This window comes from Abrus precatorius, unplaced genomic scaffold (genome assembly GCF_003935025.1).
Source record: "Abrus precatorius isolate BTA unplaced genomic scaffold, Abrus_2018 Scaffold8, whole genome shotgun sequence".
NCBI classification, from domain to species: domain Eukaryota; kingdom Viridiplantae; phylum Streptophyta; class Magnoliopsida; order Fabales; family Fabaceae; genus Abrus; species Abrus precatorius.
Window position 1 is genome coordinate 37087345 of NW_020874428.1, and position 17014 is coordinate 37104358.

The 17014-nt window shown below is 34.0% G+C and overlaps 3 protein-coding genes across 5 annotated transcripts; all 3 read left to right on the top strand.

Annotated features, from left to right (window-relative positions):
* Positions 1-1263: 1263 nt before the first annotated feature.
* On the top strand, positions 1264-3341 carry LOC113846099. 2 transcript variants are annotated; one of them, XM_027473995.1, is made up of 2 exons: positions 1264-1399; positions 2013-3341. In XM_027473995.1, exon 2 carries the CDS (start codon positions 2042-2044, stop codon positions 3233-3235), a length of 1194 nt encoding a protein of 397 aa, XP_027329796.1. In that variant the 5' UTR covers positions 1264-1399; positions 2013-2041; the 3' UTR covers positions 3236-3341. The 2 variants fall into 2 exon arrangements, with proteins under 2 accessions (XP_027329796.1, XP_027329797.1); XM_027473996.1 differs by having other exon boundaries at positions 1309-1399; positions 2019-3316.
* Positions 3342-5007: 1666 nt separating this feature from the next.
* Positions 5008-13292, top strand: LOC113846098. 2 transcript variants are annotated; one of them, XM_027473992.1, is made up of 13 exons: positions 5008-5931; positions 6021-6177; positions 6592-6704; positions 6833-6934; positions 7671-7740; positions 8218-8273; positions 9224-9274; positions 9503-9607; positions 9722-9766; positions 10371-10470; positions 11440-11642; positions 12091-12177; positions 12480-13292. In XM_027473992.1, the coding sequence occupies exons 1-13, from the start codon at positions 5146-5148 to the stop codon at positions 12642-12644; spliced, it is 2040 nt and encodes a 679-aa protein (XP_027329793.1). In that variant the 5' UTR covers positions 5008-5145; the 3' UTR covers positions 12645-13292. The 2 variants fall into 2 exon arrangements, with proteins under 2 accessions (XP_027329793.1, XP_027329795.1); XM_027473994.1 differs by having other exon boundaries at positions 12602-13007.
* A 2001-nt stretch (positions 13293-15293) lies between these two features.
* Positions 15294-16429, top strand: LOC113874817 (22.0 kDa heat shock protein-like). The gene is made up of 2 exons (XM_027513027.1): positions 15294-15457; positions 15921-16429. The coding sequence occupies exons 1-2, from the start codon at positions 15334-15336 to the stop codon at positions 16427-16429; spliced, it is 633 nt and encodes a 210-aa protein (XP_027368828.1). The 5' UTR covers positions 15294-15333.
* The last annotated feature ends 585 nt before the right edge of the window (positions 16430-17014 follow it).

The following is a 17014-nucleotide window of genomic DNA, read 5'->3' on the forward strand; positions in this document are numbered from 1 at the left end:
TTTTGATAAAATATTTTCATATAATACATGAATTAAAAATATTAGTATCAAGGTATATATATATATATATATATATATATATATTATTTTAATTAAATATGTTATTTTTTTTACAATTTCATATTCAAAAGATAAATAAAAAAATGTGTTATTCGTATATTTCTTGTTGTTGTTTAGTACTTGTTTCTCTGCTCCAACCCTATTATGATTCTCATGTCTGTCTCATTCAAGCCTATTGCAGCAACAATGAATTGTGAAAGTTAGTTGCTAATGCCGCCATAAAAGGTATTTCACACAAGAAACCATCCATTGTGTAGACTCATCTCGTTGTCGCATAGTTCAATCGAATTTCACATGAGACATAGTCATTGTTGACAAATAACTTGTGTGCTTAATTTTGTTAATAATTTTTAAGAATTTTAGTTTAGAAAATTATTGTATTAAGATACATTTAACACTTTGATATTTAAATACTTGTTTTCAATTCATGCTTCTACCTTCTTCGACTACGTATATAAAATTATATAAACATATTTTTTTATAAATATTTTTTTTTCTCAAACAAATACAAGTAATAAATACATATACGAATATGCAGATATTTAAAAAGCATGAATATAAGAATTAATATTACTATTTACACAAATATAGAGCTGGATACACATATATATATATATATATATATATATATATATTAATGTAAATACATAGATGAGTGTCATAGTATTTTATTTATTGTGATTTCTATACTTAGGCTATTTATGTAACACTTGAAATATTGTTAAGTAAGATTAAAAAAAAATCTTATCATTACTTGAAATATGAAATTCTTATAACATGATAATTACGATGTGTATGAATGAATGTAATTAAAAATAAATAAATAATAGATAGAAAAGAGTTCTGTGCAGTTGAACAAGAAAAAAAAGAAGAAAAATTTAAAATATGTTTGTTTATGTTTATATTATACAACGTTTTATATATTTAATTTTAATATCCAAATTTTTTATAAGTCAATGTCTTTGATCTCTAATAGTAACATGACTTAACAAAAAATAATACATAATATTTTTTAAATTATTTATGTTGTCATTAATAATGGAAAGTGTTAAATAAAAAAAAAACGAGGAACTAAAATTAAAATTTTATAAAAGTATAAAATTTTAAAACATTTTTTTTTCGATTTTTTTAAAGTAGTCATTAGAAAAAGAAAAAAAAAAAACCAGTGCTGGAATACATGCTATTTAATATTTAATTTAATACGTAACAAAGTAAGAAACCCTAGTTGAGTTGTCCTTAAATTAAAAACTTTCTCTTCCCTGAGAACTCCGGTGCTGCCGTGGTGCCGTGTTCCCGGTTGGAGTGTGTTTGTGTTCTCTGTGTTACCGTTTTCCAGCAGGTATTGATGAATGCCCTTATAGTTTTAAGATACTCTGTTTCGTGCTTTTCGTTTCGTTTCTGGTAATTATCACTGTCGTGTCTTGTTGGTTTCCAATCAGACTTTCAGAAAGGATGGTCAATAGGTTGTTTTCGTGATCATGGTGTTCTATGAAATGATACACCGTCGTCGTCTTTGATATTCGGTTTTTGCAAATGTTAGTTTTGTGTGCTGTGTTTAACGAGACTCGTTTTTTGTTTTTTTTTAATTAATTTGAATGGAAGCAGCAATGTGGTACTGTTTGAACTTGTATCAATTCCTAACCTAGAAAACTAAAATGGGTATTCTTGAAGCATGGAGTCGTAAATTGAACTTTTTTTTATTATTAAATATTTGTGTAGGTTGAATGTTTTAGAGCAGTGATAGGAGGACACTCTTATTTATTGCCTGAAATTTATAAAAATATGAGCGGGAATCGTTAAATTAAGAGAGAGATTCACGGGACTTTTGTGATTTCTAATAAATGTTAATCAATAATAAAAGTGTTTTTGAAAGAGTGTTGCTAGCATTTTTCTTATGTTCAATTACCTTCTTCCACATGAGTCTGAGGTTTATTCTTCTGCTTTCTTTGCAGTTGCAGGTACATTTTTTGCAATTTAAATAATGACTTTGTTGGAAATAGTTAAGGATGCTTCACTCAATTCAAAACCACTTGATTTACCTTTGGACTACCCAATTGTTTTGAACCCAGATACTATAATACCTAATTTAAACCCCCAACCTAAAGACCAATCTTCCTCATCCCTTGTAAAACCTCTTGTTGGATGGAAAATTTCCCAAACTGATGCTGAGATCATTCACATTTCCAAAAACTTTTTTACACAGCTAAAGACAAAGCTCAAGTACACCAATAAGTTGGACAAGGGTGAGTTCATTGGTAGTTTGAATTCCTATCTAGAAAACATCGGCGAGAAAGCAGGAATTGTGATTGGGGCTGATTCATCGAGTAGTGGTTATAGCAAGATTTTGATTGAAAAACTTGGACTGTTCATGGGTAAAGATGTTGCTGGCCTGGTTTTGGATGGATGTGTTTCTTTGGAGATTTGGGAAGTGGTTGAGGCTTTGATTGTTAATGGTATTATTGAACATTCTTGTTATTCAAACTTGGTTGCCAAGTTAGTGGAAAAAAAGAGGTCCCATTTACTCTGTTTATGCATTAAGCATGCATTTGATCTTGGTTCGACAGAATTACTCACGATTTTTAAGTATTTTCTTTCTCCGTCCAAAGATGCTTATAACAGTATGGTAACTGTGAAGAAGGAGTGGGAGAGCCAAGCACTGTTAGCCATTGAGAAAGCAAGTGATAGCAACCACAAGAGGAAAAACTTGCTTGTGGCAAAGGAAGCTTCCATTTTGCTTATGATGGCATATGATGGTTTCTCTGCATCTGAGATTTGTTTGCATTATCTGATTTCATCATCCAACATCAGCGATGTGATGTTATCACCCTTATTCAGTAAGTTGAATTGCAAAGAGTTGATAAACTTGATTCGTTATTTAGCAAAGTGGTTGAATAAATATGAGAGGTTTCCTCAAGCAGGACCATGTCCAAAAGCATCATCAGTTTTGGGTTTGAAGGCTTGTGATTGGGTTCCTAAACTGGAAGATGTTGTAAAATGTCTTGGTGTGGTGCTTGATGAGAATTTTTCATCGTTGGTGTTACATCCACAGTTTCACGAGGAGCTGAGATCAATTGAAGGAGTGGTTAGTTGTTTAACTACTGAAGCCAAATTTTGTTACTTGGTGGCTGATGTAGTGGACAAACTAAAAATCGAAGTAAAAGGTGGAAATAATTAAGTCGCTTCCGAAGAGTCATTATTGCTTTTGATGTGTTTAGCATTTTTGGCGATGATGTACTCATGTATGAACTGAAGATCAATGAGCAAAAACACATTTCTATTTCTGTATTCTCATTTCGCATAGTCCACGGATAGAGACACTATAACTCCCCATCCTAAATATCCAAGACATATATGTATTTTGTGGTTTAAAATTGTGACTGCAATTCATTTAGAGATTCATGTTTACGCACAATCTACTTTCGATATCCACCAAAAAACTTAATTTGAAAACTGTCTTTGTTCTTTTTATTTATTTATATTTGGATTCCATGCGAGCATATATTCTACTGGATGATAGAATTGAGAACCACTATCAATTAGTGTTATATATTTCTTTCGATATCCAGCAGAAGTCAATTGATTTGCCTTTATAAAAGGAATTTTGTGTGTTGTTGCCCGGCATGTCAGTGTCCTGGGAAGGAAAAAGGAAGTAGATTGTACAAATGGTCAAGTCTACAAGGATATATTTGGAATGGAGCATTGCTGTTTTGGACAAAAAGAAAATGGACAATTTTTTATTTTTATTTTTAATTAAGATGTATATTAGAACAAACAAATTATATACATATATATATTTATTTATTATAACACTAAATTTATGTTATTTCTTATTTTATTTTTTCATTTGAAAAATATTAAATTAAAAAATATTTATCAGAAAGAAAATTTATTCTTGCTGATTCTTTTGAAACACTACTAATATTAGGCGCGTTCGATTATTTTAAAGGATAAAAGTAAAGGCAAATTGAGTGAGTTAAGCTTATCTAATGAATTATGACTCAATTGCATTTATGCTTGAGCGTTATAAAGCATCGCCCTCATTCTGTCACATTTGGCATAATAAAAATTTAGAAAAATGATTACATGTTTTTTAAAACTCTTTTAGTAATTTAATTAAAATAAATAATCAATTTTTTAAAAATAAACTAGACTAGACCCACACTATAAATATATACAACCAAATATAAATATTAGCATTACGCTAGTTTCATAATTAAAAAATATATACATATATTAGTTCAAAATTTAAAATTAAATTCAAAATATAAAAAAATTAATATAAAATATTTTTTAAGATTTTGATTAATTTTTACAATATTTATTTTATTTTCAATGTATAAAGTCTTTAATTTTAAAAAATTACTATATGATTTATTTTTTATTTTATTTTTTAGTCTAAATCACAAATATACTCTAAAAAAAATAATTCTATTGAAATTGAATAAGACCACGTTTCAAATTTTTTTAATTTAATAATATTTGTAAAAAAATTCCTAATTTGCATTAAATTGGATTGGTCTATCTTATTTTTAATAAATTCAAAAATTGATATATATTAATATAAAAGAGTACTGCAAAAAATGACTAAAAATTTCAAAATACTGACAAAAGTTGTCAGACGGTTTAGTATTACTTAAATAAAGTTTTGAGTTTGAGTTTCTGTATATTTAGGTGCGCAATCTGAACCTTATCCGAACTAAAATAAGATAAAAAATAAAAAATAAATTTAAAAATTATGTAAATGAATGTCTTTTAATAAATAAAAAATTGATAAAAATATAATAAATTTAGATTTAAAATGATATTAGAATTAATTAATAATAATTTGACATTAAAAAATACTTGTAATCTTTTAATCTGAACCTTAAATCATTAAAAAATTTCAAAATTAATTAATTGTGTAAATTGAGGGTTTAATTGAGGATTAGCGGGGAAGTATGAATAACCGTGGTTATTGCGTAGTAGTAATAGAAATAGCATTTGCAGAGCACCACGGTGGCTGGTTAGGCCTTTGTTGGCACACAACAGAACAGAAGCGGAAAACGGTGTTCCTCTTCTCTGCTCATTCAATTCCAAAATCACTGAATGGATCGTCAATGGCGTCCAATCCAAGTCCAAAGTAATGTGTGCCCTATTTGCTCCCTCTCACACTTCCCTTTCTGTCCTCCTCCACCCTATGCCTATTACCCCGATCACTTCCCTTATGCCCCCGCCAACCCTAATTTCCCACCCTATCCCCAACCTCCTCACACTAACGCCGATAGAACCTTCAAGAGACCAAGAATTGACGATAACCCTAACCCTAACAATTTCTCCGACGACCAGCGTAGATTAAAGCTGATTCGCGATCACGGAGTTGCGCTTCCGCACAGTTATGTTAGACCCGTTCCGCAACACGTTAACCAAAACGGTTTCCGTTCGGATTCCTTTACTTCGCACCCATTGCAGCGTGTTCCTGATGGCAATTATCATAATGCACCTTACCATGAACACATAAGTGGTGTTGGTGTGCCGCCACAACCACCTCATGAACATGGCATCAACGCAAGAGTGGTTCATCATCATCCTTATCCTTACGCTACCACTTGTGGCAGTAACAGTTTTTCTGAGAGTATGGGTTTCTTCAGGGCTCAACCTCCTCTTCCTTCTTCACCACCGCCTCCTCTTCCCATGGATCCATCCATCACAGTCAATCATTCTTCACACTCGAAAACGTATTTTTCTCCACCCAAGAAACCACCTTCTCTTTTTCCCGTTCCCGTTAGTTCCTCTCCTTCGTCGTTTTCACAAGTTCCTGAACCTCACCCCCTTCCCCAACCCTACTTTCACACTAAGCCCCTTCCAGAATATTCCACTGGCTTTCCATCGGAGGTATGCTTGTACATTTGTCTCGTGTTACTGTCAGATTTGTAATTTTGAATCGTTGCATTTTCTCTAAGTGTATTCTTCCTTTTGAGTAGGAACCACCGAAGCAGTACTTGGGAGATGCGCAACCTTTTCCATTGAATCAATTGTCTGCCGACAGACCTAAATTTATTGATGCTTCCCAGTTATTTCGGCATCCGCATCGAGCATCCCGGCCCGATCATTTTGTGATCATCTTTCGGGGCCTTCCAGGTGCTCTTTGTGTTGGACTTTTGTTAATTCTTTATTGTATGCCTTTGTTTGTTGAGTGTTATTGAAAATATGTTGTATGATGAAATGTTATGTTTGTGCAAGTTTACTCTGTTTGATGCTTGTTTAGTAGGACATAGGCTATTTGTTTGTTTGTATAAATGGAATAGGAATAACATGGCTGCAAATTCATCAGCAGCATGCATGTGATGGAAGGTGCATAGTATCAGTAATTTCCAAAGTATTTGTATTGATCATCTTGAAGAAGCACCTGCTTTTCTGTTTTTTGGGTCTTTGAACGTGAGAACACTTGAGTTCTTTTGTTTGCACTGGCGATAGCAGTTTATTGGCTATTTTGCGTGCAGTTTGATTGTTTCCATCTGTTGAGATCTTTGTTGCGTGTTTGCATCATTTCAGGTAGTGGGAAGAGTTACTTAGCGAAGATGTTGCGTGATCTTGAAGTTGAAAATGGCTGTGACGCTCCACGAATTCATTCTATGGATGATTATTTTATGACTGAGGTTGAAAAGGTTCATGATTATGCATTTTCCCTATTTTTAATTGACACATCATCTTTATCCTGTCCTATATCTGGTTTTGGTGAGTTCGGTAACTTCTGGTAGATGCTCTATTAATAGTTGTACTTTTCGTTGAAAAGGTTGAGGATAGCGAGGCATCAAAATCTTCAAGTTCAGGCAGAAACAAGAAGCCTGTGACGAAGAAGGTCATGGAGTATTGTTATGAACCTGAAATGGAGGAGGTAGCTTTTGCATGTATTGAACTGTGTATTTTGCCATTTGTTGTTTCATCAAGATTTCAAATGTTTACTGTCATTTGTTTAGAGTTGTTGTACTAGATTTGTGTTGTCCATGCAATTTTCTGCTTAGAAATGAGTTCTGGAAAGGGCTGGAGAGAGGGGGGAGGGAGCATGATGTTAATGAATGTGCCAAATTTATTCTTTATCTTACAAATTTTTAAAAAAAATTATATATAAAAAATCGAGCAAGGGGAAATTTCATGTTACATGGACTACATAGATTTGAGCCTAGCGGTTCTTTTTTTGTCCACATATATTTTTTTTTTTTACTGCATTTCAAATCAGAATATCAGGAAACTGTAAGGACTAGGACATAAGGGACAGTTGAATCACAATTTTCTTTGGAAACTGCATTTCAAATCACAATTTTTACAATGCATGTGTTTGGAAGTTGGCTTGCATATTTTGCATGTTATATGGTAGCAAATTGGGAGAATTAGGCCATGGCAACTTGCTTGCAGGGAATTTCTTTCTTTCTTTCCTTTTTTGGTTTTGGATACATTGCCATCTATAAATTTGTTACTGCATGAGAAATACAGGAAAAGTTAATGCTCTATAACATTTGACTCTTGTTTGTGATAAATGTTTGCTTCAAGTTCTCTTTGAATACCATTTAACTTGATATGCTCTTAATTACCAGATCTGCTTATGTTTTTGTTTTACATCCCCACCATGGCAGGCTTATCGGTCAAGCATGTTGAAAGCTTTCAAGAAAACCGTTGAGGAGGGAGTTTTCACCTTCATTATTGGTATGCATCACGAAAAGAAATACAATAGCTTAATTACACTTAAAACACACATTTTCCTCTTCTGGGGGTATTAACTTAATCAATGTCATTGTTTTGCTCTGGACTGAAAATCCTGTGTTTTGTCTTGAGTTCCATTCTTGTTATTGTCATCTTGTCTGTTGATTTCTTACTAGAATTGCAACAAGTACTGACTCAGAGACTTAATCTGCTGTGGTACCTAAATCATTTATTCAGGAAACCAAAAGAATAAAAAAAGTTTCCTTAGGTGAATTATAATAGCCTAAGCATAGAAGTCAATAAAAATGGTTGAGAGCTCTTTGCTGGCTTGTTAACGAATTTAACAAGTTAAATGATGTAGTTTCGTTTTAGATTAAGTGGTGATGCAGTGCCCATGCACTGCCTATTTATTACTAACCACAGATGCAGTTTTGTTCGGCAATTGACCTTTTCCTTGGTGGTATTTGTGCCTCATCTTAGTGGATGACCGCAATCTGCGGGTAGCTGATTTTGCTCAATTTTGGGCAACTGCAAAGGTATACCTTTCTTTCTTCCTCACAACCTTTGCCTTGTGTGCTCAAGACGAACTCTCAATATCTGTGTAATACTCTCTCCATATGCTCTCAGAAATGGGTGCAGACGAATGTTTCATGTGGTTTCTGTCTAGCTAGTTGTGTAAAGCATATATTTCTTATCGTGATTTTATGTGGAAAAGTAGCAAACAGTGGGTAGAGGGTAGGAAGTTATTTAACCTTAAGTATTAATAATAATTGCAAATAACTAAGCTGAACCATTGAAAGTGCTTAATATATTATGCTTCCTAATTTTCAATTAGTAGCAGGCCAAGGAGACGGGCCTAAGATGTGGAGGGTTCTCAGGTACACTAGAAGAAACAAAGGAATAGACTAGGCTAGGACATGTAGGCTATTCTGTTATTTCCTGTTTTGTTGTGGGGTCCACGATAGTGGAGTAGTAGTTAGTTAGCTGTGGGGATCATGATTTTCCACTCTGTTTTTCCTTTTGGCTTCTAGTTTGGGCATGTATTGTCAGCTTGGGTAGGGACTATGGAGTTAAACCATTTTCTTGTGTAATTCACCTACATACCTATCTTTTTCCAAGTTCAACAAGACTGTTCACACATTTGACTTCCATCATTTGGGACTTTGTATACCTGATGTTATATACAAGACTGTTAAATATAATGGATATCAAAGTTTTAACTTTAGATGGGGAGATCAATGCTACTTCCTGTGCCACTTGCTTTATGTGAAATGATCTGCCTCTTACTGAAGCTCTGGCCTTAATGTATTTGAATTAGATGCTGATTTCATTTGAAGTGCATGCATGAAAGCCATTAGCCTCTGTTCTGATATTGTGATCAATACTTATTTTATGTCTAAAGCGATCTTTGAATTAAAGAACAAGTACGTGAGATTTGCTTGTTCAATATGTTTCCTTTGCTCATGGATATTCTTCTTCCTTTCAGAGATCGGGGTATGAAGTTTACATTTTAGAAGCTACTTACAAGGACCCTGCGGTGTGTTAATTTGTTCTTTCCACCAAGCAACATTGAGTATCATTTTGTTTTTCATTTTAGCCCTAAAGCCAGCTGATAATTTTATATAACAGAAAACTATTCCATCATTTTTCCCCGTTGCCCTTTCAGCACATGAGATCAGCATTTTGTATGTTGAGTTTTACATGATTACTTGTTTTGGTGCTGATTGATGATTCAGCTAATCTGAGCAAATGTTTTTTTATTCAGGGTTGTGCAGCAAGGAATGTCCATGGATTCACACAGGAAGACATAGAAAAGATGTCTAAGCAATGGGAAGAAGCTCCGTCCTTGTATCTGCAGCTTGATGTGAAGGTTTTGTGTAAATTTGGGTGAAAGTGTTGGCATTATTGGACCATAACATTAGTGTAATTTGTATAATATTTTCTTACTAGTGTATTCATTGTTTTTCTTATACTGACTTGACAGTCATTATTTCATGGAGATGATCTCAAGGAAAGCAGAATACAGGAGGTAATTGTAACATTAACACACATTTATCATTTTAGCCTTTGTGTGTAATGTGTATTAGGAGGAAAACTTTCAAATGTTCTTCTAGTTTTTGGAACGTGGGTTAAAGATGAAATTTATAGAAATAGAAGAGGCATGACGAAGGAAAGATAAAATCTACAGTATAAAATTGCAGAAAATAGAGTCAAAGAAGCAGAAAATTGCAAGAAAGTTGTCCAACCTCTCTGTGAATCAGAATTAGCATTCCCCTTGAAGCGTCGTGGACCAAACAGAAGCAATATACACAGGCAGATTGATTTTAATAATAAAATGTTAATTAAAAACGAGTGGAAATATATCTAGGATTCCCTTGGTTTCTTTATAATTATTCATCTAGCTATGATAATAATTATACAAGTTTTAATGTGTAATATATCTTATGGTTTTGACTTGCTATCATGTTAGATGCAGTACATGTGCTGGTCAAATACCTACAGGCTGTTTATTTGGTTTTATTGCTGAAGATGCTTTAATATTTTGAGATGAGAAATTCAGTTTGTTTATTTAGTATACAAAACTTCCCAGCAATTTGCCTGTGCTGACTGGTTTCATGTGGCATATGTACCAGGTTGACATGGATATGGAGGATGATCTGGATGATGCTTTACCTCTGGTTCACAGAAGAGAAGCTGAGAAAATTGTTGACCCTCCTGTTGGGGAAGATGCAAGTAGGGTCTTTAATCCATTACTGTTTGTGGGGCTCTGTGTCGCCTATGCTGTTAATGTCACTTTTGTGTGGTGCATCTAATCACTGATATCCAACTCTGGCATAGTTTTCTTTAATCTTTGAGGTGCTTAAGCTGTAAAAAAACAGGACAAGTATTTAGACTAACATTGGTGTCTATCTTAATTCCTTATTTTCCCTCCCTCTCTTCATATTAATCTTTTTTCAACCCTTTATTTGCATCTCAAGAACAGCATGACAAAGTGATTATTATACTTTAGGGTTAACATATGATTCCTACAGACAATTTCCGTTTATGGAGGACATGGTTATAAGAAATCAAGGAAATTAAGCATATTTTATTTTATGTACTTTGTAATTGTAGTAAATAATTTGACATTAAGCCCTGTTTGAGTGAACTAGTGAAGAAGTTCTTATAAAAGAATAGTATAAAATTTCTCTCTCATAAGTTAAAAATAATTTATTTTTTCAAAACTTAAAGAAGTTAAATAAGAGAGTTTCTCAAGACTTTTAAAAAGTAGAGAAGTACAAGTTATTTCTAACTTATGAGAGAAGTTTTATTCATTTTTTATATTGATTTTTTCTCTTACAAGAACTTGTTGAAAAGTTTACCCAAAAAGGGCTTAATACTTGTTACTTTCACTTGTCCTTTGATTTGGTTAAGGTGAGAGAAAACTAACCTCTGTACAATGGATTGCATGTTCTTTTCAATTTCATATTTTAAACATAAACTAACCATATGCCTATTGCCTACTTGCATTGCATGTTCTTTTCAATTTCATATTTTAAACATAAACTTTTTGTTTTGGGTTAGCTTAGTTTCAGGTCATGCCCTTGGTAATGTGTAAAATTATGTTGTTAGTATCAACCCTTCCCTCCCTTGAATGCTATTGAACCTTTAACTTCCATTTGTATCATGTTTCTTCATCTGGATTAACCCCTTGAAATTTAGATTTCCTAAAGGATGGGAAGAGTTGGGATGCTGAAGGGGAACATCCAACAGAAGTCAGGGAATTGGGTAAAAGCAAATGGTCAGAGGATTTCGGTGAAGAAGACATTGATCAAACTGAAGGTATGAAGGGCAATATTAATGCTCTGTCTGGGTTAATTCATCAATATGGCAAGGAACGAAAATCTGTACATTGGGGTGATCAGGTACGATGAACGTTTGATGTCATTATCTGAAAACTTAGAAAGTACTATTTGAAGTCTGTTTCAATCTTATATTTTGATAGCAAAATTGCATTCTTGTTTAAACCTTTTTGGGTTACATAGGAGGTCTTGGAAAAGCGTATGATGTACGCTATGCTAAACATGGTGGTGTGAGCTTTTCAGTTCGTTGGTCTCTTTTTTGAATTCTTGTTTGTGTGTGTTCCATGAGCATTTTTTCATCCTTTCTCTATTTTTCACTCCTCTTGCTTGCCTGAGACGTTGAGCGAACTGAAATATAGAAAAATGGAAATGAGTTATTATATTTAAGAGCGGAATTCAATTATTAGGTTTGGTGTGTGTTGAAACTCGGCTACAACAATGGCTTTCATTATATAGGCATTTCCTTAATCTCTGCACCCCGGTCCCCTTTTCTTTGCAATTATCCTTTCAGGTTGGCAACACAGGGTTTTCAATAGGCGCTGCAAGGAAGGTAAATGCTTTGTCTCTAGTGATTGGACCTGGTGCCGGATACAACCTGGTTAGTCTTTTACTTCATGTTGTATTTCAGGAAGAACGTTTACTATTATTTAATTGTCCTTTTCTCTTTTTGGTCTTATTTCTGATAATAATATATATGAGCGAGTTATTTGGTTTCAAAATTTTGTACTTATTCTGTTCTCCATCTTTTTCCTGAAGTTAATCTGTCGTATGTTTAATCATTCTATTTGCTGATTTGACCAAGTTGAAGTTTCCTTTTTTTAACCAAGGATGAACATTTTAGTTTACTTTTTCATGGGGAAGATACCTATATAAAACCATTGTATTTATATTTATGTACAGAAATCAAATCCATTACCCGAAGAGGATAGTCCAACCCGAAATAGTGTTGAGCCAAAGAAGCATAGCATATTTCAAGAACGAATCCGGGCTGAACGTGAATCTTTCAAAGCTGTGTTTGACAGGAGACGACAACGGATTGGTGGACTTGACGTGGAAGATGACTAAAAAAGGTGATCTAGTGCAGAAGATGCTCCCAAAGTAGGGTATGGGGAGGGTAGCTGTACACACGCAGCCTTGCCTCCTAAGCAAAGAAGTTATTTTTAGGACTTAAAACCTGTCACCAGACCGATGTGGAAGACTGATTCAGAATTTTGGTTTACTTGATGTCAGTTACAAAGACGGGTTGAACTCATACCTTCATGTATTGGAGTGGTTCTAGTTAAAGTTAGTTGATTTGTTTGGTTGGCTGGAAAAAGAATACGATGTCATCAGCCTCAGCTTTTGTGAAATGATGTAAAATTTTATCAATAAGATTGAGGTATGAAATATAAATATCTGACATTAGGTCAAGTCGAGGGTAAGTTTTTCTTTTATTTTTTCACATCAGCACCTTTTTTTGGCAGATATAGAAATTACCAACACAAATCGTAGTATTTTTCGGATGAACACGCTCATGCGTGATGTTGATTTCATAGTCTATAGATACGAACAACGATGTGATTAAAATAACTGTCTTGAGAGAATTTGCTTGCTCTCATGCTTTATTTTTTCATTTCATATCCTCTATTCATTTCATCCCTGATCATCTAACTTATGATCAAAGGGAAAAGAAGTTAAAAAAGAGCAGCACAGAAGTGCGAGAGCTAAGAGGTCTGCTACTATGCTTTCCGCCGTTACAACCTGGATCTGTCTTTCGGTATCTGCTGAGTAGTTTGAGTGTTAGCACGGCTTGTTTAGTGCATCATGCAAAGCGTGTGAGGCTTGGACGCAAATGTTCCAAGATTTGCAGTGGTGTAGTTCTTGGAAAAATTCATGACATCTTTTTCAGACTTGGTAAATTTGGTCTATTTAAGTCACCCTCTTATCTCCAATTTCATGTCCTCTACACACTCAGGCGCATCTATAATTCTCTTGAAGTCCTTTGTGACTTGCTTTCGTTCGATTTTTATATTTAACGTTCTACGAGCTAATTTGTGCTAGGTCTTACCTGTGAAATTAATTATATCCTCCTAAGAGTTATATCTGTGTATGTATGTCGATAAGTTATGTTATTAAGTGATATTATATATATACAAACCCTTTAAACTGGGTAGATTATGCACTTCCCTAAGTGAGGAAAGAGTTAAGGGCCTTTTTTTTGAAGGGCTCATTATTTGCTGTTTGTCTAACTTGGATTTTTTCTGTAACTGCTGGGCGCAGCCAATTATTTGTATCTACGAAATTCAATTAAACATGTTATGCACCATAACGAAAAGTTTGCACTGTGATTTTGGGCATGTTATACAAGGTAGATGAACGTTGAAAAGCACGGTGCGATTTTGGGTATTCATGCATGTAATACAAGGTAGAAGTCTACAATTCAGATATAAGTATTTGCAACTAGCATTAGGCGCACATAGTATGCTCCAACTAGGGCTAGATTTGCTTGAGTATCCTCAAGGCTGAACGGTGTAGCAGAAGGTAGACAGTGAATTAGAATAGAAGAGCAAACACAATTAAAGAGAAGAAATTTTGAAAATAGTAAACGGTAACAATTCACTATTTATAAGCGACGTTCATACAGAAATATGTTGCCCTCTTACTCGATTTGCTCATTATTAATAAATTCGTTATTTAAATGATCAATTGTATGGCGCCAAATTGGTGACAAATCTCTTGATATTCGGGGAGGAACTCCCCTTGCGAAGTAGCGAAGAAGTTTCGTTGCTTATGAGTTTGGGCGCTAATAATTGGTCTTACATATTCACTCTATATAGTAAGGTGATTCAGGTCTTTCCATAAAAATATCAACAAAACAATGGAGGTTTCCGGAGAGGTAAAGGAAAACCATGGTAGAAACATATTGAAAAATTGCGAACATCATGAAAAGCAATTGTACGAATTGAACATAAGAGGGGGGGGGGGGGGGAGAATTTAAATAATTTTTGCACCATAATTTAACTGGCTATTATTACTACATTCCAAATTCATGATTAGAATAAAAAATTGCTTATGAAAAAAGTAATCCCTTATTTCTTGACATTGGTTCGAAGTCACGTGTAATAACGCCACAAGCTTGGCTTGCTGCCATAAATCACATAAGAGTCACTCCTCATCATCAATTTTACAGCTAACAATTCATTCATAGTGCCCTAGGTAGAGCATATTAGATTGACCCTCCAATAACGATTTGTATCTTTTTGGTTTAAAAAGTTAATTTAGGTATTAATCAAGCAATGACAGTAATGGAGGAACAATCAAGGTATAAAATCTAAATATTTTTGTTAATAAATGATTTTTGTATTTACAAATTTTTTCAATAAGCAACATTTACAGTTTTTTTTTTTCTTAACATCAATCTAACAAAACCTAAACATAAATAGAAAATTACTTTGCGGGATCACCGCAAGACTAAGAATAATCCAAAAAGAAGAGTCTACTTTTGCACATCTTACAAGGCTACATAGGTCATCATCACCCAAACTTTCACGATCCAGCAGCTCAAGTTTGGAATAACAATGTTCAAGCAAGTAAAGCAAGCCAACCATCGACTTGATCATCAGGGAAACATGGAAATCAAAGCACGCAATTATAACGTTGTCCCATACGAGCATATATATAGCTTCCGCAGGTTGCATGCAAATTATAACACACGTTTCTTCAGTATCAATCTCTTGCAATCTTGAGGTTCATATTAGTTGTTAGTTCGCCCTCAATGGCCAGCGCAAGAGATAATACAAGGGTTGGAAGCGTACAAACTCCAGTTGTTGAAGAGATAGTACCAAATTCTGGATGGACAGAGGACTCCGCAGGCCATTATCTTCTAGTGGATCTTCCCGGTATTGCATCAACGCCTAATTAACTTCTTAACGGAAAAAATTATAATATGCTAATGAATTTTGAAGGAATTAAATAAACCCCATACAGAGACCAAAATGTTAATTTTGTTCTACTTTTTGGCTTGCTTCTGTGTTTCCTTTGATAATCATCCAGCTGATGAAAACCTGTTCGTGTTTTGTATGTGTGCCACTTTTTAAAATTTCTTAAGCATCCAAAAGCAGTAAACTTTAATTAAAAATATATATATTTATTACTTTGAAGATATAAAAATGCAATGAATACTTTTATTTCCAATAAAAATTTATTACTTTTAGATGTTTAAATTCGGATTTAAGGTTAATTATTTTTTAAGCGGGAATTATTTCGTTTGTAATTACATTTACAGGGACTCCTTGTTATCAGCAAGGATTGATGCCGTGAAAACAACAATAACTCATGAAACTTTTCACTTTGCTTCTTTAGATTTCAGGAAGGAAGAGGTGAAGCTTCAGGTTGATAGCTATGGACGTATTCTTGTAAGGGGAGAAAGGCAAGAAAATGAGAGGAAACGTGTTCATTTTCGGCTGACTTTTCCGGTACCAGTGGATTCTGATGTGGATAAGATAGCAGGAAGGTTTGATGGTGGAATCCTTTACGTAACTGTCCCCAAGGGAATAGTACAGCAGCAGAAAGGAAATGAAACTGAGAATGCTGAACATGGTGCAGTTGAAGGAGCAAAAGAAGATGACAGCCCTGCACCCAATGCTGATGAGGGGAGGAGAGATCCCAGTCAACATGGCAACCATACAGAGCAAGAAGTAAAAAGAAATGAAAATCAGGTCATTGGAAATTTTCCTGAGCAAGTAATAAGGATGTGGGAGCAAGATTCCATGTTCAGAAGTGCAGTGGAGGTTTTGATGAAGAACAAAGGAATTGTAATAACAGCTGTTATAGCCTTTTCGTTGGGGGTGTTCATATCTCGTAAAATTTGAATTCCCAACAACACCATAAATTAAGGCCTTTGACCTGAATCCATGAATGTATATAAGACTTCAGCTCACGTGCCTTTTAAATGTATGTATACAGAATATAGTGTCATGCAGATATTCAAACATAAATAATAACATCTCTGCTTTATCCTTCTCTCTTTCCAATCTTAATATCTTCATCCATAATAATATGATTTGAGTTAGCATGTCATAAATTCGTCATCACATTAGAACAATCGAGTGATTGAAGGGAACTTTACGGGGGCTAATTGGGATAGGTTCGGGTCTGTACCTTAATATACTCGATCTCCGTTTTTTAATATCAAATGGATACCATATGAAAGAAAAGTCTCCCCTCGCAATTAATTCACATAGAATAATGGACGTAATTGCTTTAATTGTCTCGTCAAAGAGCATTTATAATTTCATCATCAGTTTCTTCCAATCTGATTAAAATTAATCAGGTACACTTACCTTTTCAATGCTAATCTAAAAAAAGTATATAAAACCAAATTAAAATTTCTCTATCACTGAATGCTCGGCCCCCAACTAAGTGAAAAGGGAGAATCAAAGAAAGAAGCAGTTTAA

Coding starts and splice junctions, on each gene's coding strand:
- LOC113874817 (XM_027513027.1), top strand. CDS start 15,334: ATGGCCAGCGCAAGAGATAATACAAGGGTTGGAAGCGTACAAACTCCA. Junction 15,458..15,920: donor TCTTCTAGTGGATCTTCCCG/GTATTGCATCAA, acceptor TTGCTTCTTTAG/ATTTCAGGAAGGAAGAGGTG.
- LOC113846099 (XM_027473995.1), top strand. CDS start 2,042: ATGACTTTGTTGGAAATAGTTAAGGATGCTTCACTCAATTCAAAACCA.
- LOC113846098 (XM_027473992.1), top strand. CDS start 5,146: ATGGATCGTCAATGGCGTCCAATCCAAGTCCAAAGTAATGTGTGCCCT. Junction 6,705..6,832: donor TTATGACTGAGGTTGAAAAG/GTTCATGATTAT, acceptor TTCGTTGAAAAG/GTTGAGGATAGCGAGGCATC. Junction 6,935..7,670: donor ATGAACCTGAAATGGAGGAG/GTAGCTTTTGCA, acceptor CCACCATGGCAG/GCTTATCGGTCAAGCATGTT.